Below are 23,998 nucleotides of genomic sequence, written 5' to 3' on the forward strand. Positions count from 1 at the left end.
TGGTCCATAATTTCAGGATCCAGCACCTGTTCAGTGGGGCATCTTCTGGCCTGTGACCTAGTCACAGCAAGCACATGTGCTGGCAAGCCTAACATTTCCATGTGAGTCCTCTGCTCCACTTCTGACCATTGCGATGACTCCAAATCATTGCCCAACAAACAATCAACTGGGAGGTCTGAACTGACTACAACTTTCTTTTGTCCCTTCACTCCACCCCAGGAGAAAGCCACAATTGCCACACTATGACTAGTAGTGACATTGCTGGCATTGGTCACCAGGAAATCAGTACCTGGCATGATCTGTCCAGGGTCCACAAAGTTAGGTGTCACCATGGTGACACTGGCACAAGTGTCCCTATAGGCCTGAGCCATTTTGCCATTTATCAAAGGTGTCTGCCTGTATTTGCCCAAAGTATTGGGACTTATCTCAGGGGACATATCTATATCCCCTGTACAGACAAGGACAGCCTGAGTGAGTGTGCCAACTAAGTTGTCAGACCCCTCAGTAACCAAGGTTAACCCAACTAATGCCTTGGGAGGTACACTACCACTACTGACTGTACTAGGGGGTGCAGTTGCCTTAGGGGCTGTAGTGGCAGGAGTTTGTCCTCCTCTTTTGGTGCACTCACTAAACCAGTGAGACTTACTTTTGCAGTACTGGCACCACCTTTTTGACTGGCCTTCTTGAGTCTTCTTCTTCTGGGAAGCCTGACCCCCACCCTCTTTGGTTTGTTGGGGACCTGGTGAAGACTTCTGGTCATTTTGTTCACTCTTAACATTACCCTTCTGGTCTGCTTTCTTCTGACCACCCTGGTTCTGGTTCTGGTTCTGCTTGATCCTTGTCCTGACCCATTTGTCTGCCTTCTTTCCCAATTCTTGGGGAGAGGTCAGATCTGAATCAACAAGGTGCTGGTGCAACAACTGGTTCTGACAATTGTTTAAAATTTGTTCTCTCATCATAAGATTATACAATCCTGTGTAATCTGTAACCTTGCTACCCAGCAACCAGCCCTCCAAAGCCTTAGTGGCACAATCCACAAAGTCAGACCAGTCCTGAGACTGAGTTTTCTGGGTGTCTCTGAACAGCAACCTGTACTGCTCAGTGGTTAAACCAAACCCATCAACCAGTGTATTCTTCAGGACCTGGTAATTGTTAGCATCCTCTACTCTTGTAGTGAGGAGCTTATCTCTACCTTTACCATCAAAGGAGAGCCACAGTATAGCTGCCCACTGACTCTGGGGAATGCACTGCACAGTGCAGGCCCTCTCCAGAGCAGCCATCCATTTCTGGATATCATCCCCTTGCTTAAAGGGGGGCACTATCTTAGTCAGGTGTTTAGTATCTAAACCCTTCTCTCTATCTCTTGGGAGATTGCTGCCACCAGTGGGAGTTAACCCACTCATCTGCTGCTCTCTAGCAAAGGCAAGCTTCTCTTTGGCCAGGGCAAGTTCTTCCCTTTCAATCCTCAGTTCAGCTTGTCTCATCCTAGCTTCATGCTCCCTTCTCTGAGGGGAAGTAAATCTCCTCTGTGGAGGATTCCTTCTCCCCTGAGAAGAGGCATTAGAGTGCAGAGATCTATTGGAGTCCCTAGAAAGAGATCTATCTCTCCTAACTCCAAGGTTAGGCCCACTTCGGGTTAGTACTGGGGGTCCCCCAGATCCTAGCCCAAGTAAGTCTAAGTTGGCCCTGGTTAGCCTTCTGACTACCTCAAGACCTTTGTCTACCTCATCCCCAGAGAGTTCCTCCTGATCCTCCTCCTCCTCAACTGCAGTAGCAGTGTTGGGGAGGTCTGGATCCCCAGAGGTTCCCTCTAAGGCTGGCATGTTCTCATGTAACTGAGAAAGCTTTCTGGCATCATATGTCTCTAAGAGACCTATCAGAAAGGGAATGGTGGGGTTAGACCCCTGCTTCAGTTTCCTGGAGACACAGATCTGTCTCATCTCCTGGAAACTGAGAGCTGCATATCTTGAAGTGACCTGTGGAGGGTCAACACTGACCAGGGGAGTCTCAGTAGATTCTCCCTGGGTAGACATGCTTTTCTAGTGAGGTGTAAGTGGTGCACTTACCTACACTATATGTTTGCCTACTGATCCCTTGCTAGAGTTGTAGTTTAGGGTGTGCTAGGCCCTAGGAGCTACAACAGCTGGTTCAGTAGAACTCAGAGTATTCTAAGCTAAGTTATATGTACCTTTAGTACTTATGTGATCTTTCACAAGATATTCTTAGGGCATGTGTGGTAAAACAACAGCAAGCTCAAATCCCACCCGCTGCTCACCAATGTGAGAAGTTGGCCTGATGTGCAGTGCTCACTATTCTAGTGATCACTATATATCAGTCCAAACAACCCTTATTGATGATTGGTTGTAAGTCAACCTTATAGACCAGCTATCCTAGTAGCATGGATACGAGCAGTCTAAGGCTAAGACTCTAGAGGGCGTGTTAAGCCAGCTGTTTTACCATCACATTACCCCTTGAACACCCAGTGAAAGGACACCACACAAGTGTTATGAAAATAAACAGTGTATTTATTAGAATCACAACAACCCTGTACTCTTTATGAGGACAGGGTGCTAAGCACACAACAAAACTCTTATGAAAATACTTAAGTTAGCACGTTATACACAAATGCCCGAGGGGCACGAAAAACCATATACTCTAAAAGTGGAATGCGAATTACTAGCAGGTAAGTAACAATTCTCAGAGGCTTTGGGATCGCTAGTACTGGACTACTGAACCTTTAGATTACTAGCAGGAGGCCTAGGGAACTCGGGTGCAGAGTGTGCACTCTCACGCGGGATGCGGGACAAAGTCTATGGAAGCTAGAATTCACAAAGTTAGTGTTCACGGGCGAACCCGACCTGGTAGGGAGAAAACGACAGTGGATCCTGACCCTTGAATAGTGAGGCTATGCTGGGACACCGAAGTGCCGAAGTTACCTAGCCCAGGGGCTGCAGCTGCATAGGTCTGAAAAGACGTCGGGAATCCTCGTGCCGGACAAGGAGCCTGGAAGAAGGAAGTTGCTGGCAGGCGACCAGTGAAGGAAAGTTCGATGGATCCAAGCCTGGATCAAGGAAGAAGGAAACCTGAAAGCAGAGGGGACCAAGTTCTTGAATCACTAGCCAGTGATTAAGTGGGCACCAGGATGGCACCGGGCGAAGTCACCGCAGTCAGGTGAGTGGGCGCTGCTGGGCTCTGCAGTCTCTCGGACCAGGAGGCGTTGTCGGCGACCAGGATGGAGGTGCGAGCTGTCCCACGAAGGTTCTTGCTGTCGACGTCGCTGGACCCAGGATTGGGCAACAAGTCTTGGCAAATGCAAGGCCCACGCAGTGGACCTAAAATGGCGTCTGAGCCGGACCAGGAGGGTCCAGGGTACTTCTCCGATGGGGGGAAGCAAGGGCCAGTCTGGAGCAACCAGACCAGCAGCAGTGTTGTCGTCGGGCGTCGTTCGGAAGGCCACAAGCCAGCGGGCTAGTAGCCAAACAACGCGGTGAGCAGCAAAAAGCAGAAGGGCCCCACGCCGATCGTGGAGATGCTGGGGGGCTGCTCTTCGGTGCTGGAGCTGCTCAGGGTGGGGGCTTCTCGGACCCCAAAGCACTCACCAGGAAATTACTCGGTGGGCTTGCTGTGCAGAAGTCGTGCAGTCTTGGCGATGGCCGGTCCCTCGAGGTCTCGTCGCACCCACGGTTCTCAGCTGTGCTGTAGAGGTGGGTAGAGGTCAGAGGTGCCAGGGAAGCCGGGTCTCGTCGAGCTGGGCAGTCGGATTCCGGAGGAAGGACGTGCAGCAGACCGCAGTGTTCTTAGATGGTGCCTGCGGATGCAGGGTGACTACTCCTTAGCCACAAGGGAGAATCTTGAAGAAGAAATCGTGAAGTCCTTTCGTGGAAAGTGGTATCTTGATTCCAAAGATGATCTGATTTGGAAGGGGGCCAGTCCCTACCTTTATCTGGGAAAAGGGGGCTGGCACGTGACTAAGTCCTGCCCTAGGGGTGGGACCAGGAGGGGGGTGGTTACACCCACTTCCTTGGCGGGCTTTTCCCCAGCACAGGGTCTGGGGTGTCCCTGGAACTGGTTCAAGCCAGCCTATGCACAGTGAGCACCGGGGTGCCACGTGCAGTCACCTTCTTCTGTAGCCCTGCCTACCTACAATACACAAAACCCTGTCTGGGACGGTGCTGGCACCGCCCCTGGCAGGAAACCCTTTGTCCTTATCTCCTGCTCTGAGAGGACTCCCAGCAGCAGGAGGGCAGACTTGTGTCTCGGTGGCAGCATCCATTTTGTGGAGCTGAGGCTCTGTTTGACTTTAACCGGGTTTAGGGGTTACATGCATGTCGTGTCCCTCTAGAAGGGTGGAATGCTAACCCCGTCGCCAGAATTGGCGAGGGGTTAGTATTCCAAGTCGTATGACACCTTACTCGACATGTTTTGATAAAGCGATACCAGAGTTGGCATTTAACCGCGAGGATTATAATGCACTTAAGAGTATATGGTATGCGATATCATGGAAACGGCTAAGGGATAGATCCCGAAAGCCGCAGACAGGCTCAGCTCATGCCAGAGCACCATCTCACACGATTCCAAGCACTCTGCCTTCAGGATTGTTAAGGCCTGCCATAGGAGTGACTGATAGGAGATCTGTGTGTCCATTTTAGGGTTAGATATAGGTATACTATATCCAAAGCAAAGGGTGAGTACACCTCCTTGCCCCAGCTGTCGTGCAGCCAGTTGTGTCAGTTTTAGTTAGTCAATCCAGGGGTGGCATAATGCATGCTTCAGCCCCTGGGAGACTTCTGGGTGCACCTCAGCCCTGGGTACAGGGACTTGGAGAGGGCCCAGTGCCAATTCAGTACCTGAGTACAATTTGGATAGAGAGAACAGCTAGGCTGTGGGTCTGATTAGCAGGCCCACAGCCAGGGAAAGTCGTAAACCAGTGCAGCAAAAAGCAAAAATCTGGGTGATCATAGGATTGCAGACCCTACTCTCCTACACCGACCTTTCTTGACATCCACATAGCCAACGAAGACTGATCGTCCGATCGGAAATCTTTTGTGCGGTCAAGGTAGAAGGACACCGCACATTTTGGGTCCAGACAGTGAAGTCTCTCCTACTTGGAAAGGAGCGGGGTGGGAAAAAGGTGGGCAGAGTGATAGTTTGTCCTATGTGAAAAGAAGTAACTTCTTTAGGAAGGAATGAGCCTTTGCTGTGCCCCATTTCACTAACTTGTTCCATCGACGGACGTATACCGTCTTAGTGGAGGGACACCTGGCTGCCAAGATGACATTACAGACTTCGGGTGGAAGGTCAAAAGAGGTCAACTGTCGCCGCTCAATCAATCTCCACACAAGGAGGTGGAGCCTGGACAGGTTTGGGTGGAGGACCGTCCCCTGCTGATGCAACAGAAGATCCTCCCGAAGGGGCAATCTGATCGGAGGATCTAGGGCCATGCTCAGGAGCTCGGGGTACCAGACTCTTCCTGCCCAGTCCAGGGCCACAACAATGACTTGGACCCGGTCACGCTTGACCTTCTTAATCACTCGGGGCAGAAGTAGTACAGGTGGAAAGGTATACAGGAGGCCACGGTTCCACTCGGGACGAAAAGCGACGCCGAGCGAATGCCGCCTTGGAAACTTCAACACGCAACTGCTGACATTGTACGTTCTCTTCGTTGGCGAATAGATCTAACCAAGGCTCTCTACACCGCTGAAAGAGACCTTGCACCACCTCTGTCCGCTCTGGCATTCAGAGAACCTGCCAGGTGTTGAACAACCAGGATCAGGCCTTGATGTTCCAGCCATGTCCAATGGCGAAGAGCCTCCTGACAAAGGGTCCACGACCCCACCCAGCCCTGTTTGTTGCAGTACCACATGGCGGAGGTGTTGTCTGTGAACACCTGAACTGCCTTCCCCTTGAGGGAGGGAAGGAATGCCTTCAGTGCCAAGCGAATCACCAGGAGCTCCAACAGGTTGAGACCAGACTCCTCTGATCTCTGCCTCTTCCAGGTGGCCACCGCATCCCAGCAGTGATGCATCAGTCACCACTGTGAAGTCTGGTTGGGGCAGGAAGAGGGATCTGCCTCTGACCCAATCCTGGTTCGTTAACCACCACTCAAGTTGTTGCGCAGTTCCCTCCGAGATCTGGACGTAGTCGGAAAGATTCCCCTGATGCTGCGCCACTGGAACTTCAGGTCCCAGTGCAGGGCGCATATGCGATCTGGCCTTTTCCACCAGCAGGATGCAGGAGGCCATGAGACCCAGCAGCCTCAGGGTCATTGTCACCAAAATCCAGGATAGAGGCTGAAACATCAGTATCATAGCCCGAATACCCCAGGCTCGCTGTTCGGGAGCAAAGGCCCGAAACTGCACTGTGTCCAGAACAGCCCCGATGAAAAGGAGCGACTGATAGGGAACCAGGTGTGAATTTAGCACGTTGACAGTGAACCCCAGCGAATGCAGGAGGTCCACCGTAGTCTGGAGGTGGGAAGAAGCTTCGAGAGAGCCAGCCTTCAACAGCGAGTCGTCGAGATAGGGAAAGACTGGAACACCTGATCTGCGCAGATGAGCTATGATCATCGTCATCACTTTGGTGACCATTTGAGGGGCGCTGGTAAGGCAGAAGGGGAGCACGGTGAACTGAAAATGGTTGTGGCATACGGTGCACCGTAGGTAGCGTCTGTGTGCTCGCAAGGCAGGAATAGCAAGACAGGAATATGGAAATAAGCGTCCTGCAACATCACCATCCAGTCTCCAGGGTGGAGGGCAGATACAAGCTGAGGCAACGTGAGCATTTTGAACTTCTCCTTGCGGAGGAAGTGGTTGAGAGCCCTGAGGTCTAGTATAGGACGCAGACACTTGTCCTTCTTGGGCACCAGAAAGTAGCGGGAATAGCAACCACAACCTACTTCTGGCGCAGAGACCCTTTCGAAAGCTCCCTTGGCCAAGAGATATGAAACTTCCTGGCAGAGAAGCGCCAAATGATCCTCCGACATGCGATTGAAAGATGGTGGCATGGAGGGAGGGGTAGTCTCAAAGGAGAAGGAGTTGCCCCTTCGGACTATCTGCAAAGCCCACCTGTCTGACGTGATGGTTTGCCAATCGGCAGGTGATGACGAATCTTGCCACCCACTGGCTGCTGATGGGCCTGAAAGATCAGACTAGGAAGGTTTGGAGGCTCCTGCCGGGGAAGGGGGGGGGCGTACTTGGGAGGAGAGTGGACTTGCCCACCCACTGCCTAACAGACCCACGAGGTCGCTAGGTCCCACGTCCGCTATCACACATAGGCTGGGCATCTTGCATGGACCAGTGACTAGACTTGGCCGGACATAGTGGGGTGCCCCTTCCGTAGCAAAAAAAAGGGGCGAAAAGCAGACTGTTGTGGACGGGAGGATGACGCACGGCCTAAGGATTTGGCCGTAGCTCGAGAATACTTAAAGCGCTGTAGCGCAGAGTTTGCCTTGCCACCAAAAAGGTGCCAGGCTTCTAAGAGGTTTCGGGACCGCTCCCACAAAGACTTTGGATTCATGGCCCGGCAGTCGCAACATGACTTTGGGTTGTGGTCACGCTCCAGACACCAAAGGCACACAAGGTGCAGGTTCGTCACATTATCAGTTTGTGATAGACCTCGCAGGGCTTGAAGCTGGTCCGACGATGGAACCTCCCTCGTGCACTAGGAGTCGATGATGCCAAAAAAGAAGTCGACAAAAGGTGAAAAAAGCTTAGTCAAAAAGTGACTATAGGGGTAAGCTTGATCCGGATCTGCGCCAGGCTGGTGCGGAAAAAAGAAAGAACTGATGTCAGCAGACATGGTTGATGTTTAAATGGGCACAGCGACATCATCCCGGCGACCACGATGCTGATGACAGATGCGGAGTCGAACAACACTCGGGATCCAGTCTGACACCCGGGGGTAATTCTAAGGTAAGAAATCTATAACTAACGGTCTCTTTCAGATGCATAATTAAGTAGGGATTCGTGATTGCTTAGGATGTGAGCCGCAATGTTGAGAACTTTCAAAAGGTTTCTGTTTCGATGCAGAATCAGGGTTTGAAGGTTTATCAGTAGGTTACCCATAGATTCTTCTTAGAGATGACTATCTTTAGTTGGCTGGTCACAGTCTTCTTAAAGACGTTCCTTAGAAAGGGGACATTGTTGACTGGGCACTAATTGCCTGTTTACATGGGCTCTACATTGGCTTTCTGATCATGAGTGTGATCTGGCTCATTTTCAATAAGTTTGGGAATAGGTCTTGGTCATGAGATTCATTTATCTGGTTGAAGCGAAAGAGGGATTCAATGCATCTTTCATTGCTTGGGCTTCGTCGTTGATGATCTCTGTGTGAGGAGGGGCTTCTGATGTGTCGAAGTTGTAAGTGGGTGGCATTTGAAAATATAATTATTTGTTCTCTGATGTCAACTTTACCACTGAAGTGGTTTTCTTCTATATCTTCCTCAGTTTCCTAAGTTTGGCGAGCATTTGTCTACTGACATTCTCATTTTACCTGAAAGTACACCTGACTGAGGCAATTAATTCTGGATGGCTTGGTCTGATTTTTTGGAGTTGCAGATGAGGAAATGGGGCCAGTGTTTCTGTGATTTCAATATCGATGATTTGGTGGCATCTCACTGTAGGAAGGTAGATCCCTGACTATGGTTGCCCCCAACTTTTTGCCTGGTGTTTTGCTGGTTTTCTGACTTAGTAGACCTGGGGCCCTGCTAATCCGGACCCCAGGCCCACTGCTCTCTCTGTTAAAATGGATTCCATGTACCCTAGGTACATATCCAATTGGCACTGGGCCCTCTCCAAGTCCCTGTACCCAGGGCTGAGGTGCACCCAGAAGTCTCCCAGGGGCTGCAGCATGTATTATGCCACCCCTGGGCTGACTAACTAAATCTGACACAACTGGCTGAACGACAGCTGGGGCAAGGTGGTGTAATCACCCTTTGCTGTAGATATAGTATTCCTATATCTAAACCTAAATGGGCACACAGATCTCCTATCAGTCACTCCTATGGCAGGCCTTAACAATCCTGAAGGCAGAGTGCTTGGAATCATGTGAGATGGTGCTCTGGCATGAGCTGAGCCTGTCTGCGGCTTTCGGGATCCATCCCTTAGCCGTTTCCATGATATAGCATACCATATACTCTTAAGTGCATTATAATCCTCGCGGTTATATGCCAACTCTGGTATCGCTTTATCAAAACATGTAGAGTAAGGTGTCATACGAATTGGAATACTAACCCCTCACCAATTCTGGCGACGGGGTTAGCATTCCACCCTTCTAGAGGGACACGACATGTATGTAGCCTGTAACCCCGGTTAAAGTCAAACAGAGCCTTAGCTCCACAAAATGGATGCTGCCACCGAGACACAAGTCTGCCCTCCTGCTGCTGGGAGTCCTCCCAGAGCAGGAGGCAAAGACAAAGGGTTTCCTGCCAGGGGCGGTGCCAGCACCGTCCCAGACAGGGTTTTGTGTATTCTAGGTAGGCAGGGCTTCAGAGGAAGGTGACTGCAAGTGGCACCCCGGTGCTCACTGTGCATAGGCCGGCTGAAACCAGTTCCAGGGGCACTCCAGCCCCTGGCCTGGGGAAAGCCCGCCAAAGGAGAGGGGTGTAACCACCCCCCTCCTAGTCCCACCCATAGGGCAGGACTTAGTCGCGTGCCAGCCCCCTTTTTCAAGATAAAGGTAGGAGCAGGCCCCCTTCCAAATTAGATCATCTTTGGAATCAAGACACGACTTTCCACGAAAGGACTTCAAGATTTCTTCTTCAAGATTCTCCTTTGTGACTAAGGAGTAGTCACCCTGCATCCGCAGGCACCATCTTAAGAACACTGCGGTCTGCTGCACGTCCTTCCTCCGGAATCCGACTGCCCAGCTCGACGAGAACCGGCTTCCCTGGCACCTCTGACCTCTACCCACCTCTACAGCCAAGCTGAGAACCGTGGGTGCGACGAGACCTCGAGGGACCGGCCATCTTCAAGACTGCACGACTTCTTTCCAGTACGACCGCCGAGGAATCCTCTGGTGAGTGCTTTGGGGTCCGAGAAGCCCCGACCCTGAGCAGCCCCAGCACCGAAGTTCAGCCTCCCAGCATCTCCACGATCTGCGTGGGGCCCTTCTGCTTTTTGCTGCTCACCGCGTTGTTTGGCTACCAGCCCGCTGGCTTGTGGCCTTCTTAACGACGCCCGACGACATCACTGCTGCTGGTCTGGTTGCTCCAGACTGGCCCTTGCTTCCCTCCATCGGAGAAGTACCCTGGACCCTCCTGGTCCACTCAAGACGCCATTTTAGGTCCACCGCGGGGGCCTTGCATTTGCCAAGACTTGTTGCCCAAATCCTGGGTCCAGCGACGTCGACAGCAAGAACCTTCGTGGGACAGCTCGCACCTCCATCCTGGTCGCCGACAACGCCTCCTGGTCCGAGAGACTGCAGAGCCCAGCAGCGCCCACTCACCTGACTGCGGTGACTTCGCCCGGTGCCATCCTGGTGCCCACTTAATCACTGGCTAGTGATTCAAGAACTTGGTCCCCTCTGCTTTCAGGTTTTCTTCTTCCCTGATCCAGGCTTGGATCTCTTCGAACTTTTCTTCACTGGCCGCCTGCCAGCAACTTCTTCTTCAGGCTCCTGGTTCGTCAACGAGGGATCCCGACGTCTTTTCAGACCTATGCAGCCGCAGCCCCTGGGCTAGGTAACTTCGGCATTTCGGTGCCCCAGCATAGCCTCACTATCCAAGGGTCCAGATCCACTGTCGTTTTCGACCTACCTAGTCGGGTTCGCCCGAGAACAGTAACTTTGTGATTTCTAGCTTCCATAGGCTTTTTCCCGCCTTACGCGTGAGAGTTCCCACTCTGCACGTGGCTCCCCTAGGCCTCCTGCTCCTAACCTGAGTGTTCAGTATTGTAGGCCTAGCGTTTCTAAAGCCTCTGAGAATCGTTACTTACCTGCTAGTAATTCGCATTCCACTTTTAGAGTATATGGTTTTTCGTGCCCCTCGGGCATTTGTGTAAATTGTGCGACTTAAAGTATTTTCGTAAGAGTTTTGTTGTGTGCTTAGCTCCCTGTCTCATAAAGAGCCAGGGTAGTCTTGTTATAAATAAATACACTGTTTATTTTCATAACTTGTGTGGTGTCCTTTCACTGGGTGTTCAAGTGGTAATGTGATGGTAAAACAGCTGGCTTAACACGCCCTCTAGAGTCTTAGCCTTAGACTGCTCGTATCCATGCTACTAGGATAGCTGGTCTATAAGGTTGACTTACAACCAATCATCAATAAGGGTTGTTTGGACTGATATATAGTGATCACTAGAATAGTGAGCACTGCACATCAGGCCAACTTCTCACACTCACCATTCGTTGACAGGTCTAAATTATTTTATTCTGGGGAAGATGTGCTCTGTGAAGGCATACTCAGTGAGCCTTTACATTGAGCACATCACTCAATTATATGTGGGTGATTTTGGGGGGCTATGGGGCAAGTTAAGTTGGAGAGTCCACACAAGTGGTATCCAGAGATCATATACTAAGGAAACTTACTTGCTATCATGCTCATATTCAAGTTAGCTGTTAGGGAACAAAGTAATCATAGTGACCTGTCATTTTCAACAAACACTGTCAGCACACAACTGCAATGCTTTAAAGAGTACATGATCTACATGCTCTACAAAAGGTAAAACAAAATAGATTATCTTGAGTCCAGTTATGGTTTACCTCAATATCAAATCCTTAGTTAACCTAGATGAGCTCTTGTAAAATACATAAACCATGATTAGGTGACATATTCTGCCAGGGCCAAACCAACCAGATACTTCTAAAGAAGTAACTGCCAGATGCTATGTTAAAAATAACCAATCATAACTTTTGGTACATGCATTACCTTCCTGAAGACAACCCAGCTATTATGTCTTCATTTTATATCGAATTCCATTTGTTCATTAACACCAATTATTGGGGTCAATATTTAAAAAACACTCTGAACTCTTTGAAGCATTACTTATATTCTTGACAATGGCAAGTTTATCAAAATCGTAGTGAAACATTGAATACCATTCACTTACTTGCAGGACTTGTGAGAACATGGTTTAAAAACAGCAGAGATAGGGTGTGCATAGCAAATTGGACAAAGGTCTTCCTCGCTGGTAGGCTGTAAAACAGAAGACATTAAAATGTTAAAGCAAACACTTGAAAACTAGAATGACTCGAAATCTTATCCCTTAATTCACTATGAGAAATGGCAAATATTTCTCAGCCTCTTCAAACTTTACTTTTCTTAATTTAAATTTGGACATTAACCCCTTGCATGCTCATGCGTCACGGTGGGCATGTGCTTACGACCAGGGGCCATCCAAATCCCGCCCACTATGTAAATCACCCGCACAGCATGAAAATTCGCAGCGCATGCAAGTGGTTAAAAGGAAAGTACCAGTGTATACAAACACCGTCTCCTACACAACTACTTTCAGCATTTGTCTCTTGCTCTATGGGTTTCAGTATCTGGAGTTACAAAGACTATGTTTGTCACATCACATCAGTACTTCCATGAGGTTAAAATCACCTGTAATTATTATGTTACTTACACTGTAAGCATCTGCTCGTGGCATGTAGAGCTGTAGATTCACATGCTTTGTGTACTCCTGTCATCTAGTGTTGGATTTAGAGCTGTGCAAGTTGTTTTTCTTCGAAGAAGTCTTTTGAGTCACAAGGTACATTGACTCCTCCTCTCGGTGATATTGTGCATGGGCATCGACTCCTTTGTTTGATTGTTGTCCCCGCAGGCAGATGAGAAAGGAGTGTAATTAGAGTGTAATAATGAAGATGTCCATGCTAAATGTAATTGTATCAGAGAGGGGTGAAATGTAACTTCAATGGTCACAGGAGTCCAGGGAGGAGAGAGGGCACAGGTGAATCTACAGCACTACGTTACAAACAGATGCTTACATGGTAAGTAACATAATCTGTTCGATGGCATGTGTGGCTGTAGATACACATGCTCTCCATAGACTGTAAAGCAGTCCCTCCACAAAAGCGGTGGCTAATGTGCAGAAGTTGCAGTAGTCTGAAAAAGGGTGACCTACACTGGCTTGTTAGGTTCTAAAACGTCCACAAAATAATGTTTTGTAAATGTGTGTGGTGTAGATCATGTTGCTGCTTTACAAATGTCAGCTATGTGAATATTTTCTAAAAAAGCCACAGTTCCTTTTTAAGTGGAATGGGCTCTGGGAGTTATAGGTAATGGTCTTTTGGCTTTAATGTAGCAGATTTTAATGCCCGATTTGGATATAGGGTTACCTTTATGGGGTGGAGAAATGGCTACAAACAGTTGTTTTGTTTTTCTGAATGTTTTGGTTCTATCTGTGTAGAACATCAGTGCTCTTTTTACATCTAGGGTACGAAGAGCTCTTTCCGCTACAAAATCAGGGTTAGCGACAAAAACTGGATGCTCAATGGATTGACTGAGATGAAAATGAGAGACTACGTTAGGTAGGAATTCAGGATTAGTATGGAGAACCAGTTTATCATTATGTATTTGAGAAAGGTTCTGTTAATGTTAATGCCTGAAGCTCACCAACATGTCTGAGTGAGGTTATGGTAACTAAAAATGCCACTTTCCCTGAACGAAATTGAAGGTGGTATGAGTGAAGAGGATAAAAAGGTGGAGCCATGACTCTGGCAAGTACAATATTGAGATTCCAAGAGGGTGCAGGAGGAACCCGAGGTAGAGTGACTCGTTTGAGTGCTACAATGTACGCTTTAATGAATGGTATTTTGTAGAGGGATAGATTCTGTTTATTTTGCAGACGGGCAGCTATTGCAGCACGATGCAATCTAATAGAAATGTATGCTAAATTGGATTTTTATAAATGAAGCAGGTAGCAAGCAATGTCTGGCCCTGTGGCCTTCATAGGATTCATTTGTTTAGGTTGGCAGTAACAAACAAACGTTTCCATTTTGCAGCATAACAGGCTCTAGTTTGGGCTGAGTGCTTGCTTAAGAAGGTCAGAACATTCTCGTAGCAAGTTTAAGTCACCAAACTCTATTTCTTCTGGAGTCAAATCGCTAAGTTGAGCATTTTGGGGTCCGGATGTCTGATTTGTCCTTGATCCTGGGTGAGAAGGTACGGCCTGTTGAGGAGCTTGTCGTGTGGGACTACTGTGTCAGACTAGTTGTGAACCAGGGCTGACATGCCCAGGTGGGAACTACAAGGATCACAGTGAGAGATGTTTGCCTGAGTTTCCAAACCAGAAATAGAAAGAGAGGGAGAGGTGGAAAAGCATAGGCAAATATCCCTCACCAACTCATCCATATTGTCTTGCCTTTGGATAGTGGGCTTGGGTACCTGGAGGCAAAGTCTGGGCATTTTGCATTTTCAACTGTGGCGAGCAGGTCGATTTGTGGATACCCACACTTCTGAAAGTAGGGAGGGAGTACTTGTGGGTGGATTTCCCACTTGTGGGTCTGTTGATGCGTCCTGCTGAGCAGGTCTGCGAGAATGTTGTTCGCCCCCGGCAGATATTCTGCCAGCAGAGGAAAATGATGGTGAAGCGCTGAGTTCCATATGGTCTGAGTGAGATGTGACAGCTTAGAGGACCGTGTCCCCCCTGTTTTGTTTGAAAGTACTGTCATGTGTCCCATGCAGGCCCATTGTTGTTTTCCCTATGTTAGCATGAGCCTTTACTTTGCTTTGCACACGTTACTGTGCGCACGTATTTTTCTTTGTGCCACATGTGCTTTCACACAGATCCGACTGTTGTTTTTGCATTATGTCCTTTCCTGGTATTTAGTCTGAACACCATAGAGAAGATCAAACAACAGCGCCCCTTGTTATTCTGTTTTGGTCAGGCTCTAGGACATAGACAAAACACACAAATGCAGCTGTTGTTTGGGAACACATGATCTATGTCATATAGTATGCACAGACGAGATTGCGACTACACCTGAGTTTTAGAACCTTCATCTGTGCATACTAAGGTATGGGGTCTGCCGCAAACACCCAGAGATGGGAAACATCCTTTACAATGCAACTTTTACCACGCAGTGCCTTTACGACGCAACTTGTACAACGCAAACCATAACAACGCATTGCGCTGGGGGGCGCTCTAGGATAGGGAATACGTTTAATTTACTGTCCAACACCTTCCCTAGTGTCCACGGGGACTGGAGTTGAAATAGTAAATTAAACTATTCACTATCCAGCACCCCAAAGCGCTATGCGTTGTAAAGGTATGCGATGTAAAAACCGAGTTGTAAAGGCATGCGATGTAAAAGTATGCGTTGTAATGTCATACATCCCCCAGAGATCCTTTGATATATAATCACTTTGCTTCTATAGAAGGGTAGCGGGGTTAGCTTACCCTGTCTTATACAATGACAGCTCCTTTTGTGATTTATGGATTACTTATTATGCTGACCGTATTTGTGTAATTGGGCATCTTCTTACTTATTGTGGCACATATACTGCATACTAGAACTTGATAGTGTAACAAAATATTTTTTAACTTTTCTTGTGTCTTTGTCAGATCTTATTGTGGCCAAGTACGATTGTGAGAGCGAAAGGGTGTGTTCTGTCACCGCAATTCCTGAGAGGGTTGGGAGTGTTGTGTTCTGGGGTGTCTAATCACTTGTTCTTCTGTGAGTGAGTAGGAGGGCAAGTGAGACACTATAGCTAGTCGGTCCTGGGCTCATGGCTACTAAGGTGGTAGGATAACTCAGTAGCTGCCTACTAAGATTATATGATCTTAAGCATAGTTTTGTGATTTCACAGAATCCCTGCAAAATGGCTCTGCCAACGTTTGGTCTGGTACTTATTTGCGGGACCTCTGAGTAGCGTTTGGGCTCGTCCACAATACCGTTGCACGGAGACATCCGCGGTATGTGGGCTTTACCTCTTTAGTTTGAAGGCACTTTCTATTGCTGCAGGTTTTTGAAGCTTGGATTTTAAAAGGTTAAAATCCACTTTTGTGCTGCTGTGTGAATCCCTTACATTTCCATACTGCTCAACTAGTTGCAATTCCGGCTCATTGACGCGCAGCGGTTACTCAACACTTGTTACAGCATGGAGTCCCCAATGTGGAACCTCCTGGTGTTTTTGTGATCGAAGGATCCTGCATACCCCTTTGAGGCTTTTTACTCCTGGGTTACGTTTACCACTGTTGATGCGTATGATAATACTTTTCATTCTTGTACAGTAGCTAATGTTCCTGTGGCTTATCACTCTTATGCAATCATTGAGCTTACTCGTACGTCCCGGGAGCACCAATTTTAGTTTGATGGCGCTCTTCCCCATTCTTTTGCTTCTGTTCACATGGGCCCCTTAAGTATTGACGGGCCGCGTGGCCTGTCTTGGCAGGTTTTACTCCATATCTAGATTATGCCACCGCTACTGTGTCAGATGTACTTTTGTTGTACGATCAAGTAGTCAAATTTATATAGACGTTTGATTCAGTTTGTGGCCCGTTGTAGGGCAGTAGGGCCTGTTTTTATAGTTACGCCCACCTTTTGCCTAGTGTTATGCTGTTTCTGACTAGTCTGATTGGGATCCTGCTAATCTGGACCCCAGTCTCTGTGCTTTCTCCCCTAAATTGGTTATTGTGAGTACTTGGGTATATCCCAGATTGGCTGCTGGTGTACCTTTATAAGTCCCTAGTATATAGCACTAAGGTACCCAAGTCATAGGTACACCAGGGGTCCCCCATGGGCTGAAGCATGTATTATTCTACCCATGGGAGACCACTACAGGCCTGCCATTGCAGCCTGTGCAAGCTGGTGCTAACACCACTTACGACAGATATAGGTTTCGCTATATCTGATGTCGCTGCACTTAAAACCTATAAGTCACCCCTAAAACAGGCCTTTCAATCCTGAAGGCAGGGTGCTTGGTTCTAAGTGTGAGGCTGTCCCTGCATGAGTGGGACACCCGTACAACCTTCGAAGTTCTCTCGGGTTGTAAGTGTATCAGCCATTACAATATATACAGTGGCCGTGCGTCATTGTGTGATGACCATCTCTAAACTGGCTGGAATGAATCCTGTTGTGTTTGATATCAAACATGTTGGAATCTTACCCCTCCACACAGTAAACGGTGTGGGAGGTATGATTCCATGAACTGTAAAGCTCCTCAAAGAGACCCTCAGGGCTCCTGGTACCAGTCTCCTAGATCCGGACAGCAAACTATGGCTGCTGTCGACCAGAGCCAAAATTCTGCCCTCCTGCTGCTGAGCCAAGCTCGAGAAGAGGAAGGCAGGACATTTGGTGTCCTCCTTGCATACCCCAGTTGAAACTAGTTCAGGGAGCCATTGGCTCCCGCTCTGGCATGAATATGGGCAAAGGATATGGGAGTATCCTCCTCTCTGTCCAGCCCCTCCTCTGGGAGGGACCCTTGAATTATCCCAACCCTTTCCTAAAGCTACTTAAGGGCTTACCTGTGGGTGGCTCTTCAGATTTGTCATGTGACAAGATTAAAATCTGAAACCACTACACTTCTACTTTGGACTTCGCTTTGGGAACAAAGACTGCATATGGGAAGACTCCGGCTGCTCCTTGTCTCATCGTCCTGCCAGTCTTCTGCATCGTCTGTGCCTGTGCTGCATCCAGGTGGTGGTCTGCAAAACTCCCTCTAGGCCTGCACCGTCTTCTCACCGAGTTTAAGACCAGTTTTCCTTGTAGGAACTGCTGGAACAGCACCCCTGTACACTACATCGACTTGCTGTTGCCAAGGCTATTTTACTCTCTTCTCCAGAGATCTTCGGGCTCCAAGAAGCTCCAGTCTCCAACATCTCTTACTGCCAAGATATTCTTCCTCACCGCATCCTCTGCACCGTGGGCGCGCATCTTTGGTGAGCTGCTCTAAGTCCTCTTGAGACTCCTGTGCTTGCGGGTCCTCTAGAGGATCTTCTTTGGCTCCAGTGAGCTCCCCTGCTCCTCGGGGCCTGCTCTGACTCTTCTGCCTTTGGGGAGTCCCTTGGACCTTGCTGGTCTTGACACTTCACCTTTTTCATTTTCCATGCCTGTTGCTGCTGTCAGGACACTGACCTCCTGGTTCTTGACTTTCGGCATGGGACAGCTCGTGAATGGCTCCTGGTCTTCCACAGCGTCGCCTGGTCCTCACTGCTACATTGACAAGGTCACCGTCAACTCTCCTGCATCTTCCGTCATCAGTGGTCATTGGTCTTCCGTGCCTCCTGGTGACTCCCGAGTGGCATAGACACTGTCCCCTCTGCTTGCAAGTACTTCTCTTCAAGAACCCATCCTTTGATTACACCGGACTCTTTCACATTGTTCATCAGCAGCATTGTCACTGAAGTTCTCCATTGTTTCGACTGTTTCCAACGTCACTTCGCACCTATGCACCCGGCTTCCCTGGTGTAGGTAATCTGGTTCCTGGAGTATCCTCGGGTGGGGTGACTCTCCAACCTTCCATCTTCCACTGGGTTTCTTCAGGTTCCACTGGGAAGGGTCCTTCTTCGAAACTGCAACGCAACTTCCCCATTGACTTGTACTGAGTACGCGGCTGTGTTTCCATTCTGCACACAGCCTTCGAATTACCTCCAGGCATCAGACTGGATCCGGAGAATCTTTTCTTCATCAGTGCCCCTGCGTGTCGGTAGGTGGCGTCGGTCAACTCCGGGTTCGTCGTTGGCGTCGTAATCGCCGGAATGACGTCGCGCTATCTACTTAAACGCCACCCCTGTACGCGAACTAGGGCCCTTACTCTAGAAGTCAGTTCGCAGAACTGGGAAGATGGGTGGGGCGGTAAGGAATCCATAACTAATATAGGTCTCTTACAGATATATATTTACCAAAGGTAAGTAACTTGTTCATCTGAAAGACACTATTAGTTATGGGTTCCATGCCTTAGAATAGATACCCCAGCAATACCAATCCCTAAGGTGAGTCTGCGAAACAAGTTCACAACAGGATGTCCTGAAGAACGGAGCGCGCCAAGCAAGCCTTCTCTCCGGACTTGGCTGTCCAAGCAGTAATGTTTAGTAAATGAGTGCAATGAAGCCCACATAGCTGCCTGGAAGATGTCATGAAGGGCGACTCCACATCTCAAAGCAGTAGTGGCTGCCGTCACCCTGGTGGAAAGGGCGCGCAGTCAAACTGGAGGTTCCTTTTTCGTCTAGGAATAACCCATTTTAATGCAACGAACGACACACCGAGAAATGGTTAAACGAACCATCCGACCTTTCATGGTGCCCACATAGCCAACAAAGAGCTGATCATCCACCCAGAATTGTTTTGTGCGATCCAGATAAAATGAAAGCGCACGTTTTGGATCCAGACTGTGGAGCCTCTCCTCTTTAGAAGGATGGGGGGCAGGAAGAAGGTGGGCAAAGTGATGATCTGTCCTATGTGGAAAAAGGTAACCAGTTTAGGAAGGAAAGAAGGTCGAGTTCGAAGTACAACCTTGTCCGGATGAACAGCAAGGAAAGGAGGCTTAGAAGAAAGAGACTGAAGCTCAATCACCCTGCGAGCAAAGGTGATGGGAACCAGAAAAGCAGTCTTTAAGGTCGAGTCTGAGAGGACAATTATGTAGCGGCTCGAAGGGAGCACACATAAGGTAAGTCAGAACAAGGTTCCAGACCCACTGGGGCATTACGAAAGGAATAGGAGGAAACAGGTGATTAAGGCCCTTAATGAACCGATTTACAATAGGGGACTCGAAAAGAGAAGGTTGATCAGGAAGGCTGGTATGGCCGAAAGATAGCCTTGAGGGTGCCCAGAGCAGAGCCCTGCTGGACCAAACAAAGCAGAAAGAGGAGAACCTCAGAAAGGGGGGCAGAAAGGGGATCCAGAGCCTTTGATGCGCACCATGCCACAAATTTGTTTAATCTACAGGTATATACTGTTTTAGTAGAGGGACGCCTGGCTGCTAAGATAACATTACAGACTTCAGGAGGAAGGTCGAAGGCTGGCAACTGTCGCCGCTCAATCTCTACAAAAGGAGGTGGAGGCCGGACAGGTTCGGGTGGAGGATCGTCCTCTGCTGCTGCGACAGAAGATCCTCCCGAACGGGCAGTCTGATCAGAGGATTGATGGCCATGTTCAAGAGCTCAGGATACCAGACTCTTCGTGCCCAGTCCGGGGCCACAAGAATTAATTGGGGCCACAAGAATTAATTGGGGCCAGTTGCGCTTGATCTTCTTCAGCACTCTGGGCAGAAGTGGTATAGGCGGAAAGGCGTATAGAAGACCACAACTCCACTTGTGACGAAAAGTGCTGCCTAGCGAGTGCCGCCTTGGAAATTCCAACATGCATCACATTCTCTTGGGTGGCCAATAGATCTAACCAAGGCTCCCCCCACTGCTGAAAGAGACCTTGCACCACCTCTGGGTGAAGACTCCGTTCGTGATCCATCAAGCACCGGCAGCTGAGTTCATCCGCCCTGGCGCTCAGAGAAACTGCCAGGTGTTGAACCACCAGGGACTTGCCCTGATGTTCCAGCTACTTTCAGGGCTGAAGGGCCTCCTGACAGAGGGTTCACAACCCCACTCCCCTCTGTTTGTTGCAATACCACATGGTAGAAGTGTTGTCGGTGAACACCTGCACTACTCTCCCTTTGACAGAAGGAAGAAATGCCTTCAGTGCTAGACGGATCGTTCGGAGCTCCAGAAGGTTGATGTGGAACCCGGACTCCGCCGGAGACCAGAGGCCTCTGATCTCTACCTCTCCCATATGGCCGCCCCATCCCATAATTGACGCATCAGTCACCACTGTGAAATCTGGTTGGTAAAGGGAGTGGGATCTGCTGTAGACCCAATCCTGGTTTGTGAGCCACCACTGCAACTGATGTGCAGTCTCTGTTGAGATCTGGACGATATCGGACAGATTCCCCTGATGCCTGCGCCCACTGGAACTTCAGGTTCCACTGCAGAGCCTGCATATGCCACCTGGCATGATCCACCAGCAGGATGCAGGAGGCCATGAGGCCCAGCAGCCTCAGGGTCATCTGCACCGATATCCAGGATAGAGGCAGGAACATAGGTATCATAGCCCAAATATCCCGGACTCGCTCATTGGGAGGATTGGCCCGAAACTGTGCCCTGTCCAGAACCGCTCCCATGAAAGGAGCTTCTGAAAAGGGTACAGGTGCGACTTCAGCACGTTGACTGTGAACCCCAGTGAATGCAGGAGGTCTGCCGTAGTCTGAAGGAGGGCAACGACAGCCTGGGGCGAGCTCGCCTTCAACAACCAGTCGGCGAGATAGGGGGAAGACTGGAACCTTTGATCTGCGCAGATGAGCTGCGACCACCACCATCACTTTCGTGAACACCCGAGGGTCATTGGTAAGGCCAAAGGGGAGCTCGGTAACCTGAAAATGCTCATGGCCTACCATGAACCATAGGTAACGCTTGTGGGCCGACAGGACAGGGATGTGGAAATAAGAGTCCTGCAAGTCCAACGCTATCATCCCATCTCCAGGGTCGAGGGCAGATAAGACCTGAGCCAATGTCAATGATTTGAACTTCTCCTTCCAAAGAACAAGTTACTTACCTTCGGTAATGCATTATCTGGTAGAGAGACTATCTAGCTGCAGATCCCTCACCTTTGAATTTCCCAGGAATCAGGCTGGATCTGGAAACTTTTGCTGAGCTATACCCTTTGCGTGCGACGTCGGGTGGCTCCATTCGGCTCCGCGTGACGTCGTCGGTAGCGTCGGTTATGACGTTGCAGTGCCTATAAAGGCGCCACCCAGGCGTGCGGACGTCAGTACTTTGGGGATTTTCCACGACAGAAGCACAGAGCCACGAAGTAATTGTTGTAGTAGTGTGCAAAAACTAGGGCCCTGAAAGGGTAAACAACCCTAGTCCTTCTACATCAGTCTGCAAAATGGGGAGGCATGGGTGGGGCTGTAAGGAATCTGCAGCTAGATAGAGTCTCTACCAGATAATGCGTTACCCAAGGTAGGGAACTTGTTCATCTGATAGAGACTTCTAGGTGCAGATTCCTTACCTTCGAATCAGATACCCGAGCTATACCATCCTGGCGGTGGGTTGTGGACTCGTGAACTAAACTAAGAGCTCCTGCAGGACTGAACGGACAAAATGCCGTCCTTGCACACTTGACCATCAAGGCAAGAATGTTTAGCAAATGTATGCAATGATGACCACGTTGCTGCCTGACAGATGTCTTGGACTGGGACACTACGAGCCAAGGCCGTAGTCGCAGCCTTCCCCCTGGTGGAGTGGGCCTTTAATTCCTCAGGGGGCCGCTTCTTCGCCAAGGCATAACAGAATTTAATACAGAGAACGACCCAGCAAGAGATGGTCCTTTTCTGCACTGCCCTTCCCTTCTTCGCTCCTACATACCCCACAAAAAGTTGGTTGTCCACCCGGAACTCTTTTGTACGGTCAAGGTAGAATGACAATGTTCTATTTGGGTCCCGAGTTGGAGACAATCCTCTTCCTTAGAGGGTTGTGGGGGGAGCGAAGAAGGTGGGCTAAGTGATGGACTGACCCAGATGGAATGGGGTCACAACAGTTGGCAAAAAAGATGCCCTGGTGCGAAGCACCACCTTGTCTTTAAAGGACATAAGATACGGAGGCGAGCTGGATAACGCCTGTAACTCACTCACCCTCTGGGCCGATGTAATCGCCACCAAGAAGGCTGTTTTGATGGTAAACAGCTGGAGGGGACAATTGTGTAAAGGCTCAAAGGAAGCATACATCAGGTAAGGACCAAATTAAGGTCCCACTGTGGCATAACAAAGGGCTGGGAGGAAACAAGTGGGCCAGCCCCTTTAAAAATCTATTTAGAATAGGAGACTTGAAGAGAGACGGCTGGTCTGGCAGCCGCAAAAAAGCAGACAGAGCAGAAAGATCACCCTTGAGAGTTCCCATGGCAGAGCCCTGCTGGGCAAGGGTTAGAATGAACAAAAGGACAGTAGAAAGAGAAGCAGAAAAAGGGTCAATAGACTCTTCTGTACAGTATACAACAGATTTTTGCCAACGGCAGGCGTAAACCATCGTAGTGGGCGGCCGCCTGGCCGCCAGAATAACATTACAGACTTCGGGAGTAAGGTCAAAAAGTTATCAACTGCTGCCGCACAATCTCCAAGCATGGAGGCGCAGAGTTAACAGGTTCGGGTGGAGAGCCGACCCTTGCTGCTGCGACAGAAGATCGCCCCGAAGGGGCAGCCTGATCGGAGGATCGACATTCATGCTCATAAGCTCTAGATACCAGACTCTCCTAGCCCAGACCGGTGCCACAACACTATTTATTTTGCCTTCTCTAATTTCACAGTTCCGGAGTGCCCTCACTGATCTCATGAGGTCCTGCCTCTAATACCAAGGGGTGAGAAACATGATGTATTTTGTAAAAAAACAAGACAACAGTGTCTAGAGGTTTGCCATCGATGGTAGGGCCTATTTTGTGGTATTATTTACCTAGCCAGCTATGGCTCATATACCTACCTTATGAATGAGCCTCTTCATAGAGTAAAATCAACTTAGATACTTTACCTAAAGGTACTGTATGAACAACTAAGTAAACGTATGGATAAAGAAGTACACTGGTACAATCTAATCATTGATCTTTTATCTATTTTTGTATGTCCGTCACCATGCTGAGAAAATTTGTTTTAATTATTCACATCACTGTTGTTATGCACGCATTTATGCAAACCTATAGCGATAATATTCAAGCTAAGGGTAATGCGCACCAGGCCCTCTAATGGATGACCCAGACAATATAACCTATCATGACAAGATAGTAACGCTACAATACTTTTGTCCTACACTTTTTCTCTTTTAAGAAACACTACTCCTTTCTAAAAACTTGGTGGCACTGGTTAGTTCAGGCCGCCAGTGATACTAAAATTGACCTTCCTTTGGTCCTGAAAAAGCGATTTGGATCTCCTTCTGAGGCCACATACAGCGTGAAACATGTTGACCATTATATATCCATTAAGGGGCATATACTCAGCTACAGAGGGACATAATATCCCCTAGAGCACAGTTTTCCAAACTTTCCATGTTGGTGACACACTTTTTAGAGATGCATCATTTTGGGA

The 23,998-nt window shown here is 48.9% G+C and overlaps 1 protein-coding gene across 3 annotated transcripts in view; it reads right to left on the reverse strand.

Annotated features, from left to right (window-relative positions):
• Positions 1-23,998, reverse strand: part of RNF123 (ring finger protein 123) — a 1,600,675-nt gene that overhangs the window by 123,716 nt on the left and 1,452,961 nt on the right. For all 3 annotated transcript variants that reach the window (XM_078661207.1, XM_078661208.1, XM_078661206.1), the window contains exon 38: positions 12,045-12,130. In XM_078661207.1, coding sequence (XP_078517333.1) covers positions 12,045-12,130 — 86 coding nt within the window. The remainder of the gene's footprint in view (positions 1-12,044; positions 12,131-23,998) is intronic.

The sequence above is a fragment of the Lissotriton helveticus genome, chromosome 9 (genome assembly GCF_964261635.1).
Source record: "Lissotriton helveticus chromosome 9, aLisHel1.1, whole genome shotgun sequence".
In the NCBI taxonomy this organism is placed as follows: domain Eukaryota; kingdom Metazoa; phylum Chordata; class Amphibia; order Caudata; family Salamandridae; genus Lissotriton; species Lissotriton helveticus.